General features: G+C 32.7%; 2 protein-coding genes across 2 annotated transcripts; both read left to right on the forward strand.

Moving 5' to 3' along the window:
• Positions 1-268: 268 nt before the first annotated feature.
• LOC147927685 (uncharacterized) lies at positions 269-1,198 on the forward strand. Its single transcript, XM_087489333.1, has one exon. It carries the CDS (start codon positions 338-340, stop codon positions 1,133-1,135), a length of 798 nt encoding a protein of 265 aa, XP_087345459.1. The 5' UTR covers positions 269-337; the 3' UTR covers positions 1,136-1,198.
• A 10,842-nt stretch (positions 1,199-12,040) lies between these two features.
• Positions 12,041-12,981, forward strand: LOC147927686 (uncharacterized). Its single transcript, XM_087489458.1, has one exon. It carries the CDS (start codon positions 12,411-12,413, stop codon positions 12,894-12,896), a length of 486 nt encoding a protein of 161 aa, XP_087345584.1. The 5' UTR covers positions 12,041-12,410; the 3' UTR covers positions 12,897-12,981.
• Positions 12,982-16,996: the final 4,015 nt, after the last annotated feature.

Here is a 16,996-nt window from a genome sequence, read left to right on the forward strand (position 1 = left end):
AAGAGCAGACAAGCCAGCTCTCGTTCATGTTTTAAATAAGCACTCATGCAACGCAGCGCATCTCAATGCCTTAAGAAATTTAAAAGTTTGGCTGTGAGGACGGTTGGCAAAAGATATTGCAGAGATATTTTATTTTTATACTAGATAAGATGCTTTTTGCCACCTTGGAAGGGGAACATTGCATTGATGATTCGAATTTTTTAACCTCATAATCTCTCTTTCCTAATGGTGTATATAAGTATCGACCGGAGAGGCATTGAGAAGGCAGAACAAACATCTTAAGCTCTCTCAACATCTTCTCTTTGATCAAGAAACAAATAACTTAAGATCAACAAAAATGGCAGTCTCCTTCCATGTTCGATCAAACAGCCTTCCCTCTAGACTTCACCCACAAGCTGCTCATGTAGATGAGCAGTTGGCCCGATTAAGATCTTCCGAGGAAGCTTCAACATCTTCCAGCTCCTCTATCTGCCAAAAACTTGACAAACTTCAGGATCTACACGAGTCTCTTGACAAGCTTATTCGTCTACCTGTCACACAACATGCTCTATCTCAAGAGAAGAACAAGAAAGCTGTCGAGCAGCTTCTTGATGGATCTCTACGGATCTTGGATTTTTGCAACATTTCCAAGGATGCTTTGTCTCAGATGAAAGAGGGTCTCATGGAGATCCAATCGATTCTACGAAGAAAGCGAGGAGATCTATCTGGAGAGGTCAAGAAATACTTAGCCTCAAGAAGATCCCTAAAGAAGTCATTCCAAAAGGTCCTCAAGAGTTTGAAGGTCAAACAAGACCAAGAATGTAATGACGAATCTTTGGCAGTTTTTGGAGAAGCTGAAACTATTACAGTGACCCTTTTTTATTCTCTGTTCTCCTTCATGTCCGGATCAAAGTCTTGTGGCAAATGGTCATTGGTCTCAAAGCTAATGAACCAGAAGAAGGTCTCATGCTGTGAAGTGCAAGAAAACGAATTTACAAGGGTGGACTCCGAGTTTCAATCTGAAAAGACTTTGAAGATAGAGGATGTTCAGGTGCTAGAGTCATGCATTCAAGATCTTGAAGATGGACTTGAATCTCTCTCCAAGTCTTTGATTAAATACAGAGTCTCGATTCTTAACATCTTAGGCCATTTATAAATGCCTATAAATTTCGTACACATACTAAAGAAAAATTAATAGAAACTAATTCAAGATTTCTCATATAGTTTTGTGTTATTCATTCTTAATTTTATTCTATTATTATCCAAGAACAAGTTTAGTTCAGAATCAAGAAAACAAAAGTAATCGACCGTTGGCTTTTGAACCATCCCAAATTTCACAGTTTAGGCTTCTCACCGTAACAAGTTATGTTGTTAGCTTGAGTCCACAAAACTTCAATGCCAAGATTGCTCATAACTATAAGATATATAATCATGTGTGAATTCACATGCTTTCAGCAAAGAAGCTCTCTTCATGTCTTATGTCTATATGGTGAAACAAAATGGATATGAAATCAAAATCTATAAATTAGTTTTTTTTTTTTTTTTTTTTTTTTTTTTTTTTTAATTCCTTTATGGGATTGTTGAACAAGCTGCCTTAAGTATGCAAAATTGTTTATTCCTGTCCCATTCTTAACATTTTCGAAATAGGGCAAATGATGATAATGAAATCAAAGAAAATATATTACCTTCTCTGTTTTAACTTTTGTATCTTATATAATAAGAGAAGGTTTTTCTGAGCTTCTACTGAGAACATGACATCTGGCTTATTATATAATTGACACATGTCCTCTATTATTCTTAAAGGCCATTGTTTTAATGTTTTCATATTGAGCCTAACAAAATAAGACCAATTACAGGCCCATCAAATTTAATTGACAGCCCTAACACCCATTAGGAGGATACGAACCAAACAACGTCGAATTCACTTGTACTCACCTTCTCACAACCATCGTTCCCAGCAGCTACCACCTCCGATGTACCTTCACAAAATACTCTCCTAATCCTTGAGTTTCTTTGGTTTAATTATCGTACTCCACAACCAAATTATGCAAAACCTTGGACAAAAATCACAAATAATAAATAATGTGATTTTTAACCAATTAAGTCATCAAAGAGGAATAAAACAGGTGATAGAATTGATAATGATGTGAGAAATGAAGGACAACCAATCCTAATTTGAACATTAATACCTTCTCAGAGTATGTAGTTGATGATTTGAAATGATGCCAAGTTCGTAGAATCAGAGACGTGGTGAAGAAAGAAAATATATTTAACTTTTTTAATTAGTCATGTTGGCTAGGGAAGGGGCCTTTTTTTTTTTTGGTTTTTTTGGGTTTTTTGCTTCATAGTTTTCATTTCTCACATCATTATCAATTCTATCACCTGTTTTATTCCTCTTTGATGACTTAATTGGTTAAAAATCACATTATTTATTATTTGTGATTTTTGTCCAAGGTTTTGCATAATTTGGTTGTGGAGTACGATAATTAAACCAAAGAAACTCAAGGATTAGGAGAGTATTTTGTGAAGGTACATCGGAGGTGGTAGCTGCTGGGAACGATGGTTGTGAGAAGGTGAGTACAAGTGAATTCGACGTTGTTTGGTTCGTATCCTCCTAATGGGTGTTAGGGCTGTCAATTAAATTTGATGGGCCTGTAATTGGTCTTATTTTGTTAGGCTCAATATGAAAACATTAAAACAATGGCCTTTAAGAATAATAGAGGACATGTGTCAATTATATAATAAGCCAGATGTCATGTTCTCAGTAGAAGCTCAGAAAAACTTGAAATGAGTTTATGTCTTTTTGGCTAGGGAATTGAGATGGATCTATTTAAGTTTTTTTAACCCATAGTTTTGAATTAAATTGAGAATGAGAACATGTGTCAGCTATATAAGAAGCCAGATGTCATGTTATTAGAAGAAGTTGAAAAAAACCTTCTCATATACGAACCAAAAAACGTCGAATTCACTTGTACTCACCTTCTCACAACCATCGTTCCCAGCAGCTACCACCTCCGATGTACCTTCACAAAAAATCTCCTAATCCTTGAGTTTCTTTGGTTTAATTATCGTACTCCACCACCAAATTCTAAATCATTTCCGATTTAATGTCTGTGTCAAGATCCCGAACACCTATTTAAAGTTCCAAACTGTATGTAACATTAATCTTGTCCAAAATCGTTTACAAATTATTTGGAATCAAATTTAAAATTTTTTAAAAGTGTTTAGATCTGCACTACCAATAAGAATCATATGAACCATTATTATTACGTTATTTGTATTACTAATAATAGAGGACATGTGTCAATTATATAATAAGCCAGATGTCATGTTCTCAGTAGAAGCTCAGAAAAACTTGAAATGAGTTTATGTCTTTTTGGCTAGGGAATTGAGATGGATCTATTTAAGTTTTTTTAACCCATAGTTTTGAATTAAATTGAGAATGAGAACATGTGTCAGCTATATAAGAAGCCAGATGTCATGTTATTAGAAGAAGTTGAAAAAAACCTTCTCATATACGAACCAAAAAACGTCGAATTCACTTGTACTCACCTTCTCACAACCATCGTTCCCAGCAGCTACCACCTCCGATGTACCTTCACAAAAAATCTCCTAATCCTTGAGTTTCTTTGGTTTAATTATCGTACTCCACCACCAAATTCTAAATCATTTCCGATTTAATGTCTGTGTCAAGATCCCGAACACCTATTTAAAGTTCCAAACTGTATGTAACATTAATCTTGTCCAAAATCGTTTACAAATTATTTGGAATCAAATTTAAAATTTTTTAAAAGTGTTTAGATCTGCACTACCAATAAGAATCATATGAACCATTATTATTACGTTATTTGTATTACTAATAATAGAGGACATGTGTCAATTATATAATAAGCCAGATGTCATGTTCTCAGTAGAAGCTCAGAAAAACTTGAAATGAGTTTATGTCTTTTTGGCTAGGGAATTGAGATGGATCTATTTAAGTTTTTTTAACCCATAGTTTTGAATTAAATTGAGAATGAGAACATGTGTCAGCTATATAAGAAGCCAGATGTCATGTTATTAGAAGAAGTTGAAAAAAACCTTCTCATATACGAACCAAAAAACGTCGAATTCACTTGTACTCACCTTCTCACAACCATCGTTCCCAGCAGCTACCACCTCCGATGTACCTTCACAAAAAATCTCCTAATCCTTGAGTTTCTTTGGTTTAATTATCGTACTCCACCACCAAATTCTAAATCATTTCCGATTTAATGTCTGTGTCAAGATCCCGAACACCTATTTAAAGTTCCAAACTGTATGTAACATTAATCTTGTCCAAAATCGTTTACAAATTATTTGGAATCAAATTTAAAATTTTTTAAAAGTGTTTAGATCTGCACTACCAATAAGAATCATATGAACCATTATTATTACGTTATTTGTATTACTTATTACAATCTTTAAGGTAATTAAAGAATTCCATTGAAGTATATCCGTCATTTTCATCTTTACGTTTACCACCCAATTATAACATTTCATTCAATCCATGATTACTCTCCCTCAACCATTGCATTAAGTTTTCTTTTTAAATAATAACCTTTGACAACACTCACCTTCTCTCTCTCACACCATGGGTAAAATTAAAACAATAGCGCCCTACTATACCCTTGATTCAAGCTCCAACGAAACACACAACACTGGTATCAATAGGATTGTTGTTCGGGTCATCCATATTTGGAAAGTTCGAGACTTTCGAAGAAACAATATCTTACTTATTGTTCCTGATGAAAATGTCTCCTTCCTGATGAAAATGTATATTATTGTTCCTCTTGACCCTCGATATACCTCCATAATAACACATTCATTTCCCCTTTGTTTCAGGATTGTGCTATACAAGCTTCAGTCCTTCCTAATCGTGTGTCTAAGTTTCAAGATCAATTGGTTAAAGGCCAGTTGTAACAACATCAATGATTTAGATGTTGTTGCATCCTCCAACCGTTATCATCGCACCAACCAAAAATGGAGAATTGATTTCACGGAGAAAACGTCTTTGGAGACTGTTAAAAAACGACAATGCTCTATTGGTTTTGATTATTTTAGGTTCTCTACTTTTTCAGACTTGCTTGATATGGTAGACAAGGGTGAAGAGCTTCTAGGTCACAACCTATTTTGCACTATTCGTATTTCTGGTCTCTTAGCTTCCATTTTGTTCTTCAATATATGATTTATATCTACATTTACCCACTCACCAGATGTTGTTAGCCAAATATCCTCGTCTCGAACATTTGAAAACAAAGATCATAACCACCCTTCGAAGACAACTTCCAATTTAATACTGAATTGCATTTTAGAAAGGTATTAGTTTTTTTTTTTCAGATTCGTTCTATTCTTTGTAAGTCTGTAACTCTGCAACATTTCTAGTGTTTGTTGTAGTGGTGACAACGTATACATATCTCTTTGGAGAAAACTTGCGGTCGATTCTCATGCCAAACTCTTAACCCTAAAAGGTGAAACAGTTGTTGTCATTTCAACCCATATAAACCCATGGAAAGTTGGGCATAAGTGTTTTGTTTTTAACGTCCTACTTTCTATTAAACTAGATTTTCACCCGCTGTATACAGCGGGGCAATTTTTTCTTAAACTAAAACTTTTAAATTTTAAGTTATAATTGTTTGTTGATTTTGTTTAGTGTTTGAAATTGTATAATTTTATTTAAATTGTTAATTTTGGGATTTAATCTGTAGTATATTGCATGACATTTTTGTTTACATAAGCGTAATTTAATTAATTTGTTTTAAAACTCTAATATTGATGGTGTTAATAAAATAAAAATAAGATAAACACAAATTAGTAATAGTATTTTAATTTATATATATCAACCCAAATCCGTCCTGCTATATAATCCCGTCACATGATATTCTTACCACTGAATCTGTGAAATACAATTAGAAATTATGATGAATGTATATATAGATTTAGTTAATTCGGAATTGAATATTTAATAATAATGGTAGTGATTCCAATTGTTAAGGAAAGTTGCGATTAGGGGGAATTAATTGTTTAAGAAAATTAGGAAGCTTAACATATGGAATCACTACCATAAAATATGATAAATATTTTGTTACTCTTAAAAGTATTAGTTTGAGACATGGGTTTGTGCCTTCGTAAGAGAGAGTAATCTCATAAAACCAAATTTATAAATTAAAATTAAAAATATTTAATGTCAATGACATGCCTGTAAATAAATGCCAACTTCAGGATTTATTTTATAAATGTCTCCAAAAATGTATATATAGATATTAATTGGTTAACGTTTTTTATTGTTCTAAAACTTAAGACCAATGTATATGGGACTATGAATGAATATAATGCTAACAATGGGCCATATGTATTCTTGACAATTTCAAAATTAGAGCATGGCTTGATAATTTCAAAATTAGAGCATGGTTGATACTGTTTAAGATTTGATGTTTTTCATCGTCAATTCAATAAACTGTGGAAAGCTAAATATTATTTTAGTAACGTTTCATTATTGCATTTAAATCCCAATAAATTAGCTTACATTTATATTTCAATCAGTTTCAATATTTAGTCATAAATTTATATTTCAATCTCTTATTTCTTTTCATCTAAAATTCTATATTTTCCCATTAATTTTAAACGGCCAAATTCTGCTACTATAATGACTGACTGGCTGGTCCCTTAATACGTATATTTCATGTAATTGTATTCTATTTTGTATTCAAATTATTGTTATGATTCGAGGAAAGTTCTAATGTTTCTGAAGCATTTTTCCTTTAGATCACGTAAATGATTTGCTCATTGCACATCTCATTTTTAAATCCCATTATCGCCTTTGAAATCCCAATAAATTAACTTACATTTATATTAAAAAATCAAATTCAATGTTTAGTCATAAATTTATATTCCAATCTCTTATTTCTCTTTATCTAAAATTCTATATTGTCCCATTAATTTTAAACGGCCAAATTCTGCTACTATAATGGTTGAATGGCTGGTTCCTTAATATGTATATTTCATGTGATTGTATTCTACTTCATACTCAAATTATTTTTATGATTCGAGGAAAGTTCAATGTATCTGAAGCATTTCCTTTAGATCAGTAAATGATTTGCTCATTGCACAATTCACTTTAAAGGAAAATGAAAGATTTAAGATCTCAGACAAGGAACTAAAGTTTATGCAAGCATGTAAAGTAGTAGTCTGGAGTCTGGACTGGTGGTTAGGTGGAGAAGAAAACTTTTACGGAATGACCAAAAAATCAAAAAAAAAAAATTAGTTACTCTTATTTTCTTCTTTAAGCTTTTTTTCTATTGCCATATTGAGTAAGGTGTAATAACATTTTCTGTTTTATCTCAACGAGTTCTAAAGGTTAATTACGGTATGGAGACACTATGAACCTACGTGCATGTACACTATGACATATTCATAAAGTCAAAACAATGCAACTTAGCCTAAGATATATATCACACAACGGTATAATTGTGTTAGAAAATGATTTTCTGAGTTTAAAATTTAATTATACATTCTTTTATTTATATATTATTCTAACTTGGATATTTGTTAAGATTACTACGGATAGGATGACCTAAAGCTTAAAATATATGATCAGATCTCTATTAAATATATGTTTAAGGAAACATTAGAAGAAACAACATTAGACGAGGTAATTTGTAATTGATTTCAGTTAACTTGTGATATGAGACTTTAATTTCAACTTTCGCTTATGTCTTCACGTAACAACAAAATAAAGATGATGAGGATTTGCCTTAAACAATGTCGAAGTGAATAAAATCACCAAAAGGTGATCTTTATTTTATTTTATTTTATTTTTGGTTTAAAGCCACTGAATAGGCTTTGAAGTTTGAAGGATTCGTATCATTTTCCGTCTTGTGTAGACATGACAAAAAAGGTGATTTTGATGTTAGAGGTTACCAACAGTTAAAAGCGAAATAAATCACACATTATCAGAATCTGAGGATAAAAAATCTGCAACATTAAGGAATATAATAATTATTTTATATCTCTAAACTTCATCATCTTTAATAAAAGATTACTCATAGAATAAATTCAAAACTCAAAAATGATGGTAGATCTCGGCTATTTCTGTAAGGCCACAACGGAAACAACGTCCAAACAAGTTATTGTCGTAGTTTGAAAGTGACATGTATTAATATGACTATATGAGTCTATAATCTTTAGTTGACAAATTACGTCTTGACCCAACAGAAAATACAAAGACGATGATCATTTGACCATACAGCTTACATCAAGCATGTTACTATTCTCGAAGTTGTTTAAATATTGATTGACCATTTTAATGTTAAAATATCATTTTAGTGTTTACATAAATTATCTATTTTGTAATCATAAAATTCGCCATAAATGTATTGCAAAATTCGCCATAAATGTATTTGCCATCAGTCTAAGTTTTTAAACATTTTGTTATTTAAAAAAGTAAGCATGATTAATAAAATCTATTATACATGAGGTGTAGTTTACTACTTAAGATATATACTTTTTCCCCAAAATTTTATCTCACTTTTATCAATATAAAAAAATCCAATTAAGAAAGCAAAATACAAAAAAATGAAAATCTAACAGTTAAAAAATTGTCAATGGAACAAATATGAAGATAAATCCGTGCGTAGCACGGAGCAACTCCTAGTATATAAATATATTTTTTTGACAAAGACCAAATATATCAACTAATATGGAAATAGATCAATATCTTTCTGGTAGCACATTAATTAAGAAGGATTAGAGGTATCTGATGAATACTGTTATCTATTTTACGCAAAAAAAATGTATGTGATCGTTTGACGAACTACGAGTAAGCTAACAAATAACAATCAAATCATTGCCATGTGAATTAGGAAAAAAATTCAGATTCTATGTTCTTGTTTCTTGAAACGTCTTAGTTCTTTCATAGTAAAAAAAAAAGACGTTTTCATTTCTATGGATATTAGTTTTGATGTACAAAAGTGTTCCAGGGCTTAGTGTCCTAAGCTGTTTAGAGCAAAGAGAGATCCAATCCCATCTTCAAGATCTTGAATGCTCTTAGTGACTTCAGAATCTGAAAAACCTCCTTGTCCAAAGTCTTCTCGGACTGAATTTAGAACCAATCATTGTGAATTCGTTTGTTTGTGCTTCACAAGAGACTTTTTTTCTTGTTCATTAGCTTTGTGACCAGTGAGCATTGGTCACAAACTTTGGATCCATATATAGATAGAGTCAAACAGAGGAATTGTGACAGCTTCTGCCTCTCCTAAGACAGCCAAAGATTCGTGATTCGTCGTCGCACACTTGCATGTATTCTTGATCTTGTGCTACTTTTGGAGTCTATTTTTTATTTTGGATTGATTTCTTAAGGCTAATTATTTCTTCACCTCTCGGGACAAATCTCCACGCTTTTTTCTAACAATCAGTCTCTTTAAGACCCTCTTTCATCTGTGAAAAACTGTTAGAGAACATGGAATGAGGCTGCCATTTTTACATAGCTTCAAATTTTGGTTTAATGTTAAAATCAAGAGAAGGGTGTTTGTTTATGCCTTTGCTACGTCTCTCACCACTACATATATACAACCAAGGAAGGGAAACATGTGGAATCATTGTGATTATAAAGAGCGATGTTTGTGCAATGTCTCCCACCAAACACATTCCATGACTCATAATCTATAAGAAAAACAGATATGAATTTATTTACAAAAAATAAAACAGATATGATTCAGATTTTATCACATGAATTATCTTCTTTGCACATGTATGTAGCCACGTTCTAGCAACTCTGCCTCTCAATCGCAGTGCAATCGATGCATACGTACATGTGCATTTAGGATCTTGTCTGCCTCCTTCCCTGCAAATTTCTGAGTTCTCGGAATTTTCTTATAGGCTCATGTGGTTTTGAGAGTGTATAGATACACGAAATATGCTGTTATTATCTTCTCTAAGGAGACAACCATAGTGGATTGTGCATGTGGGACTTAGGCATAAGAGGAACATTGCATAAAAATTGGAGTCTTGTGATGCCAACATTTAATAATAAAGATGGCAAAAGATGATATATTTTTCATGGTATATATGTATTGAACAAGCTGGTTGATGAGGCATCTTGAGTTCTCTAAGGTCATTTGTTGATCACAAAACTTAGAAAGGAATAACAAAAGAGAGAATATGGGGGCAGTCACCCACAAGTTAAGAGGAAGAAAGCCATGGTATAGTAATTTGATGAATCTTCATGATATTGTATTTGTGCAATATGGCGAAAGGATGCTTTAAGATGCGAGAAGGTTTTTTGATGCCTCTAAAAGAATGAGGTGAAGTGTTTATGTTCCTGAAAGAACAACACATCTTTAATTTGGCTGCGTTAGGGAGAAGCAGAAAGCCATAACTATTTTTCCTCTGTTTGGTTCTCTGTTTTGCATGTTGTGAGGTTCAAAGTCATTGATCTCTGAGTTGATGAACCAGCGAGGGAGAGTTTTATTTTAAGAAAAACCTGTAGAAACTATCAGTTTTGCTCAATGTTAACGATGAATGAGATCGGTTCGTTTCTGCTCTTTGAAGATGACACAAAAATAGATGTCGCATGTATGACCGTTGCTTGGTTGTGGTCCAATTGTGGAGAATAACTGAGTTAGGTTACTTTTTTGGGTGTTACATAGGGTTTCGTTGGGTTTACACAGTTGACTCAGGTCTTTTCATGTTCTGGCCAACAACGACTAATTTAGAAACGCTAGGGTTACCAAGAATACATAGAAGCGCCTCCTTGGAATAACTACAGTTTGTATCAAGGTTGCAACAACAATAATATACGAGTTTTTGAGGGTGAACGGAGAGTCGGGGAGTCTTCTTTTATTCACGATGAATGAGATCGGAGGTTACATAGAGTTGTCTTGGTGCGACCATTACCTACGTTTCTTCTCACGGACTCAAACGTGTCGATGCCTTTTTAGCCCGATATACTCTGCAGATCTTGGTGTACACACTATGGAGAGAAAGGAATGATCGTCGCCATGGCTCATCTCCGAGAACTCCAGCTCAGCTCATCGTTTGGACCGACCGTCAGATCAGAAACCAACTGCTAGCAATCCAACTCCTTGGGGATCATCGCTACAAGGAAGGACTGCTCGCCTGGGTCGCTACTCGCCCAATATGATCAAGCTTTAAGTTAACCGTTTAAAAATGTAAACATGTTACATTAAACTCTTGAGACCACTGCTGCACTTGATGTAAAAACGATTTTCTTTGAATCTAAATTAACATTATTTTCAAAAAAAAGCTTAACGTACGAAATAGAAATTAAAAAAAAACACAGGGAAAAGCGCAACGATTTAGGGCTAGGCAGCGATTTTCTCTATTTGTTGTGTAATATTCATAGGGAGCTTTTTCCCTACAAATTCCTTTTGTCTCCTCTGCAAATTAGCAAAAGCCTTTTAAGCTTATGGATCTCTGGTTAGGACCTCCTAATATATAAGGGAACTCATGTCCATCATCTACGAACAAGATTCGAGATATATTGTGCTTGTGATAACATTTAGGAAGACATGACAACAGACTAGTTAGCTCACATTTGTTTCTTTGGATACTATTAAATGTTATATTACAGAAGCACATGGCATTTTATAACCTCAACGTGCCTTTATTTTTTTGTTTTATCTACAACTCTACCGTCAGCGTGTAACGAAAAGTGATTGTTGTGTAGAAGGCAGACAAGAACAAGATCCGAGTATTATGCCATGGTGGTTTATCAGTTAATTATGCATCATGGAGAGTTTATATATGCAAGAATAGTGCTGTTATCATCTCTTCCCATTGAGACAAGCCACGCGGTTTTCCATAAACTATGCCAACGCGTTGCAAAGTCGACTGTGCACATTCATTTTATCAGATCTGAGTCATATGTTTATTGCATACAGGCAATGACGTGTGTGAGGGGGAACATTGCACAGACATTAATGTTCAATATAATAACTTTATATGCAGCAAGAGATTCCTCATGTCTCTCTTTCATGATGGTGTATATAAGTAATTACCGGAGAGGCAATGAGAAGGCAGAACAAACATCTTAGCTCTCAGCATCTTCTCTTTGATCAACAACAAAGAACTTAAGATCAAGAAAAAATGGCACCATCCTTCCGTGTTCGTTCTAACAGTTTCCCTTCTAGACTTCACCCACAAGCTGCTCATGTCGATGAGCAGTTGTCTCGTTTGAGATCGTCTGAGGAAGCCTCAACATCTTCTAGCTCCTCTATCTGTAAAAGACTTGACAACATTCAAGAGCTACATGAGTCTCTTGACAAGCTTATCCGCCTACCAGTTACCCAACAGGCTTTAGCTCAAGAGCAGAATAAGAAAGCTGTCGAGAACTTCTTGACGGATCTCTCAGGATCTTGGATTTGTGTAACATTTCCAAGAATGCTTTGTCGCAGATGAAAGAAGGTCTCATGGAGATCCAATCCATTCTACGAAGAAAGCGTGGAGATCTATCGGGAGAGGTCAAGAAATATTTAGTCTCAAGAAGATCCCTAAAAAAGTCATTCCAAAAGGTCCTCAAGAGTTTGAAAATCAAACAAGACCAACAAGAGTGCAATGACAAATCTCTTGCTATGTTTGGAGAAGCAGAAGCTGTTACAATGGCTCTTTTTGATTCTCTATTCTGCTACATGTCTGGATCAAAGACTTGTGACAAATGGTCACTCGTCTCAAAGCTAATGAACAAGAATAAGGTTTCAAGTGAGACGCAAGTAAATGAATTCACAAGAGTTGATTCCAAATTCCAGTCCGAGAAGACATTGAAGATGGATGATGTCCAAATCCTAGAATCATGCATTCAAGATTTTGAAGATGGACTTGAATCTCTATCCAAGTTGATGATCAAATATAGAGTCTCAATTCTTAACATCTTAGGCCACTAATGCCTATAAATTTTGTACATATATAACCAAAAGGTTAAATACATCAATATTTCTCATATGATTTTGCGTTTCTTAATTTGATTATAGTCTCATCAAAGAACAAGTTCAGTCTTGAATTAAGAAAACAAGAAGTCACCTAATAAAGACTTGTACCATTTACTATCGAATCCTCCCAAAAATTTACAGTTTAACTTAAACCAACCAAATTACAGCGCCAAGATTCCTCTCTAGAATACTACAAGCATCTCTCAATTTACACGTTTACAGCAATAATAGCTCTGTTCATGTCTAAATGGTGGGAGACAATGGAAATGATTCAGCATTAAAATAAGTAAACCGTGTGATTTCACATGCCAAAACCAATGAATTAGGATCTTGTCTATATTATATTCTTGAAAACAGACTTGCACAAAAATGAGACATTGTTTTAAAGCCACTCGTGCTTAAATTTAGTTATCGATGGAAGGCTGACATGTGAAGATGAATGGTGGGAGACACAATACATGTTTAGTGTATACATTAAAGTAAGTCCACGTTGGGACTTTAAACATTGCATATAAAAAGTTAAAACTCATGCACACAGAGTTTAAAGAAAACATTTTTTCATATATAATAGGCTGAATTACTCAAATGTTACTCATTTTAGGTAATATTACCAGAATCTACAAAAAACTTTTTTATTACTAGAATGTTTCGGGTATTTTCAAAATACCCAGCGTGTCCCTCTTTTATGTTACCGGAAAAAATATAATTACAAAAATACCATTGCCACGTCAGACGCCACGTCAGAAATCGCTGACGTGTAACCATAACTCAGCCGTAACGCGTTACATAGTATGTTGCGGCTGAGTTATAGGTATATTGCGGCTGAGTTATCGGAAAAACATTTGAGTAAGAGCGGACGGCTGACTTATTAAAAATCTATCTGAGTTATGTGCATAAGTCAGTCAAGGGTTACAGCTGACTTATTAAATCTGGCTGAGTTATGCGCATAACTCAGCTGTAGTTACGGCTGAGTTTTCACCCGATGGTTGAGTTGTCAAAATTTTGGCTGAGTTATCACAACGACACGGCTGAGTTATCAAAATTTTGGCTGAGTTATCACAACGACACGGCTGAGTTAACATTTTCCGTCTGGCTGAGTTATGAAAAACGGCTGACTTATGAGATGTTGTTACGGCTGAGTTATGGTAAAAAAATTATAACTCAGCCGTCATAGGCTGACTTATCGACAACTCAGCCGTTTGACGGCTGACTTATTAGCAAAAGATTAATTACTAGAATGTTATTCAGTTACGGCTGACTTATCAAACGATAGGGCTGAGTTACATATTTTCAGTTGATGAAGCGGCTGAGTTTGGCAGCAATTTTTTTTTGCTTTTTAATTACTGTAATGTTTTTCATGTTGTGGCTGAGTTACATTGTTAAATAAACTTCTTTGTTACATTGCAAATTAAAAAATTAACTACATGCATGCCATAATATTTAAAATCTTATCATATTTAGGTCTATGTCTATTTTCATTTCAAATGATAATAAAAAATAATAATTTAGGAGAAATAAAATAACTAATTAAAAAAGTTATTAAATAAAAGAAAAACAGTAAAAAATATTTTTCTTGATATATGAATTAAATAAAAACGAAAAAAATAATTTTTTGGTATTATATAACTGAATTTTCGTTTTTTTAATTAAAAAAAAATAGAAAACTCAACTTACCATATCTTTAACTCATGAAAATTTCAATGATGTTGAATAATCTTTTGAGTTAACAATTTTACAAAGGATATACCTCAAACTTGTACATCAACCATAACACATGATTATTCAAACTCAACTTCAAAAAAGTTAGTTTTTGTTAGTGATTGGTAACATTTTTGAATAAAATTTAGGTCTTTGTCTATTTTCATTTCAAATAATAATAAAAAATAATAATTTAGGAGAAATAAAATAACTAATTAAAAAAGTTTGTTTTGTTAGTGATTGGTAACATTTTTGAATAAAATTTGAGTTAAGTCCATAACTCAACTTAAGTCAATAGTAACACATGTTATCATCTATTTATTTTCAGATTTTTCTTATGATAACTCAGCCATAACTCACTATAACTCAGCCGTCACATGACCTTTCGTTTTCCCGTAAATATTATAACTCAGCTGTAAAATCATATATATCATTCATTTACTTTCAGATTGTTTCTTGTGATAACTCAGCCATAACTCACTATAACTCAGCCGTCACATGACCTTTCGTTTTCCCATTTTTCATAACTCAGCCGTAAAGCGATATTTTGGCGGGAAACCATCAGTTAACCTAATAGACATATTTCCATTCTAAATTTAAATTTGAGTTATAATAATTTTAATATTCAATTGTTGGAGAAATACTTTTAGAAAAATAAAATTCTAAATTCGAATAATAATTATTTAATTATTTGCAATAATATCTTGTGATAAAAAGCTCACTTTATGAATTTATTATGCGTGTGGATTTGTGCAGGTACAGAATTAGTGATTTTTGCGCTTCCCTAACAACACTTTTTGTAATATCGAGAGACATTTTAATACTTTTTAGAAAAATAAAATTCTAAATTCGAATAATAATTTATTTAATTATTTGCAATAATATCTTGTGATAAAAAAGCTCACTTTATGAATTTATTATGCGTGTGGATTTGAGCAGGCACAGAATTAGTGATTTTTCGCGCTTCCCTAAAAACACTTTTTGTAATATCGAGAGACGTTTTAATACTTATTAGGAATCTGACAGAACAAAAGACCCAGGAAAGAAGAATACGTTTTCATATTATTGAGAAGACCCTAAACGATAACTCAGCCATAACTTTACTATAACTCAGCCAACCCTCAAATTAGAATGACTAAATAACCGACCAAACCGAACCGAACCGAAACTATTTTTTCCATTATTTTCGGTTAATTACGGTTATATTCGGCTTGCTATCGGTTATATTAAGTTAATCGACCTAATTTGGGTAACATTTAGATTATTTATGGTTATATATTCATTTAACCGACACATAACTGGAAATAACCGAAAAATAATTTCAAAAATTTTATAATTTTTAAATGATTATCATATTAGTATATCCAAATTACCACCTTAAACCAAACACAATATAACCAAAACCAAACTGTTATATTAAAACCCATAATGTTGGAAATATGAACTCTAAACCTCAAACCCTAATCCTAACCCTAACCCTAACCCCTAAATGTCATGTTTTGAATGTTTTACACATTTTGATCAGATTGTGTAAAAATCAATCTTTGTCTATAATTATTACTTTTTATTGCTTATAATGATTGTAATATTCATTTTTTCATTCTATAAATTAATTTTGAGTTATAATAATTCTAATTTACAAATATTTCATAAGTCAGTCGTTTATGTAGATAACTCAGCCATATCAGTCAATTGTTTGAGAAATACTTTTATTAAAAAAAAACAATTTTAAATTCAAATTCAAATTTTGAATTCCTTTTAAATAAAAAATCGCTAAAATCTCATTTATTACGCGTGTCGTTCTTAACAATAAACATAATTATTGTTTGTGTCTCCCCAACAACATTTTTTGTATTCTCGAGAAGGTATATAATAAATTAATATATCTGTTGCATAACTCAGCCACAACTTTACCATAACTCAGCCAACCATCAAATTAGAATGACTAAATAACCGACCAAACCAAACCGAACCGAAAAAAATAATTTTTCCAATTTGGTATTTTTGAACTGGTATGTTTGGTTAATTTCGGTTATATACGGCTTACTATTGGTTATATTAGGCTAATCTACTTAATTACAATATAATTTGAGTATTTATGGTTATATATTAATCTAACCGACCTATAACCGAAAATAACCAAATTTTTTTTGATTTTTAAAAATATATTCAAATGGTAATAATATTAGTATATCTATTTACCACCTTAAACCAAACACATTAAAACACATTAGAACCAAAATAAAAAAAAAAACAAATAATGTTACTCATCTGAACCCTACATCTCAAACCCTAAACCCCAACCCTAACCCTAACCCATGAACGTCATGTGTTGTATGTTTAACACATTCTGGTGA

This window comes from Camelina sativa, chromosome 15 (assembly GCF_030686135.1).
Source record: "Camelina sativa cultivar CO46 ecotype springtype chromosome 15, ASM3068613v1".
NCBI classification, from domain to species: Eukaryota; Viridiplantae; Streptophyta; class Magnoliopsida; order Brassicales; family Brassicaceae; genus Camelina; species Camelina sativa.

Excerpts from the sequence above, each read along its gene's own strand:
- LOC147927685 (XM_087489333.1), top strand. The coding sequence starts at position 338 with ATGGCAGTCTCCTTCCATGTTCGATCAAACAGCCTTCCCTCTAGACTT.
- LOC147927686 (XM_087489458.1), top strand. The coding sequence starts at position 12,411 with ATGAAAGAAGGTCTCATGGAGATCCAATCCATTCTACGAAGAAAGCGT.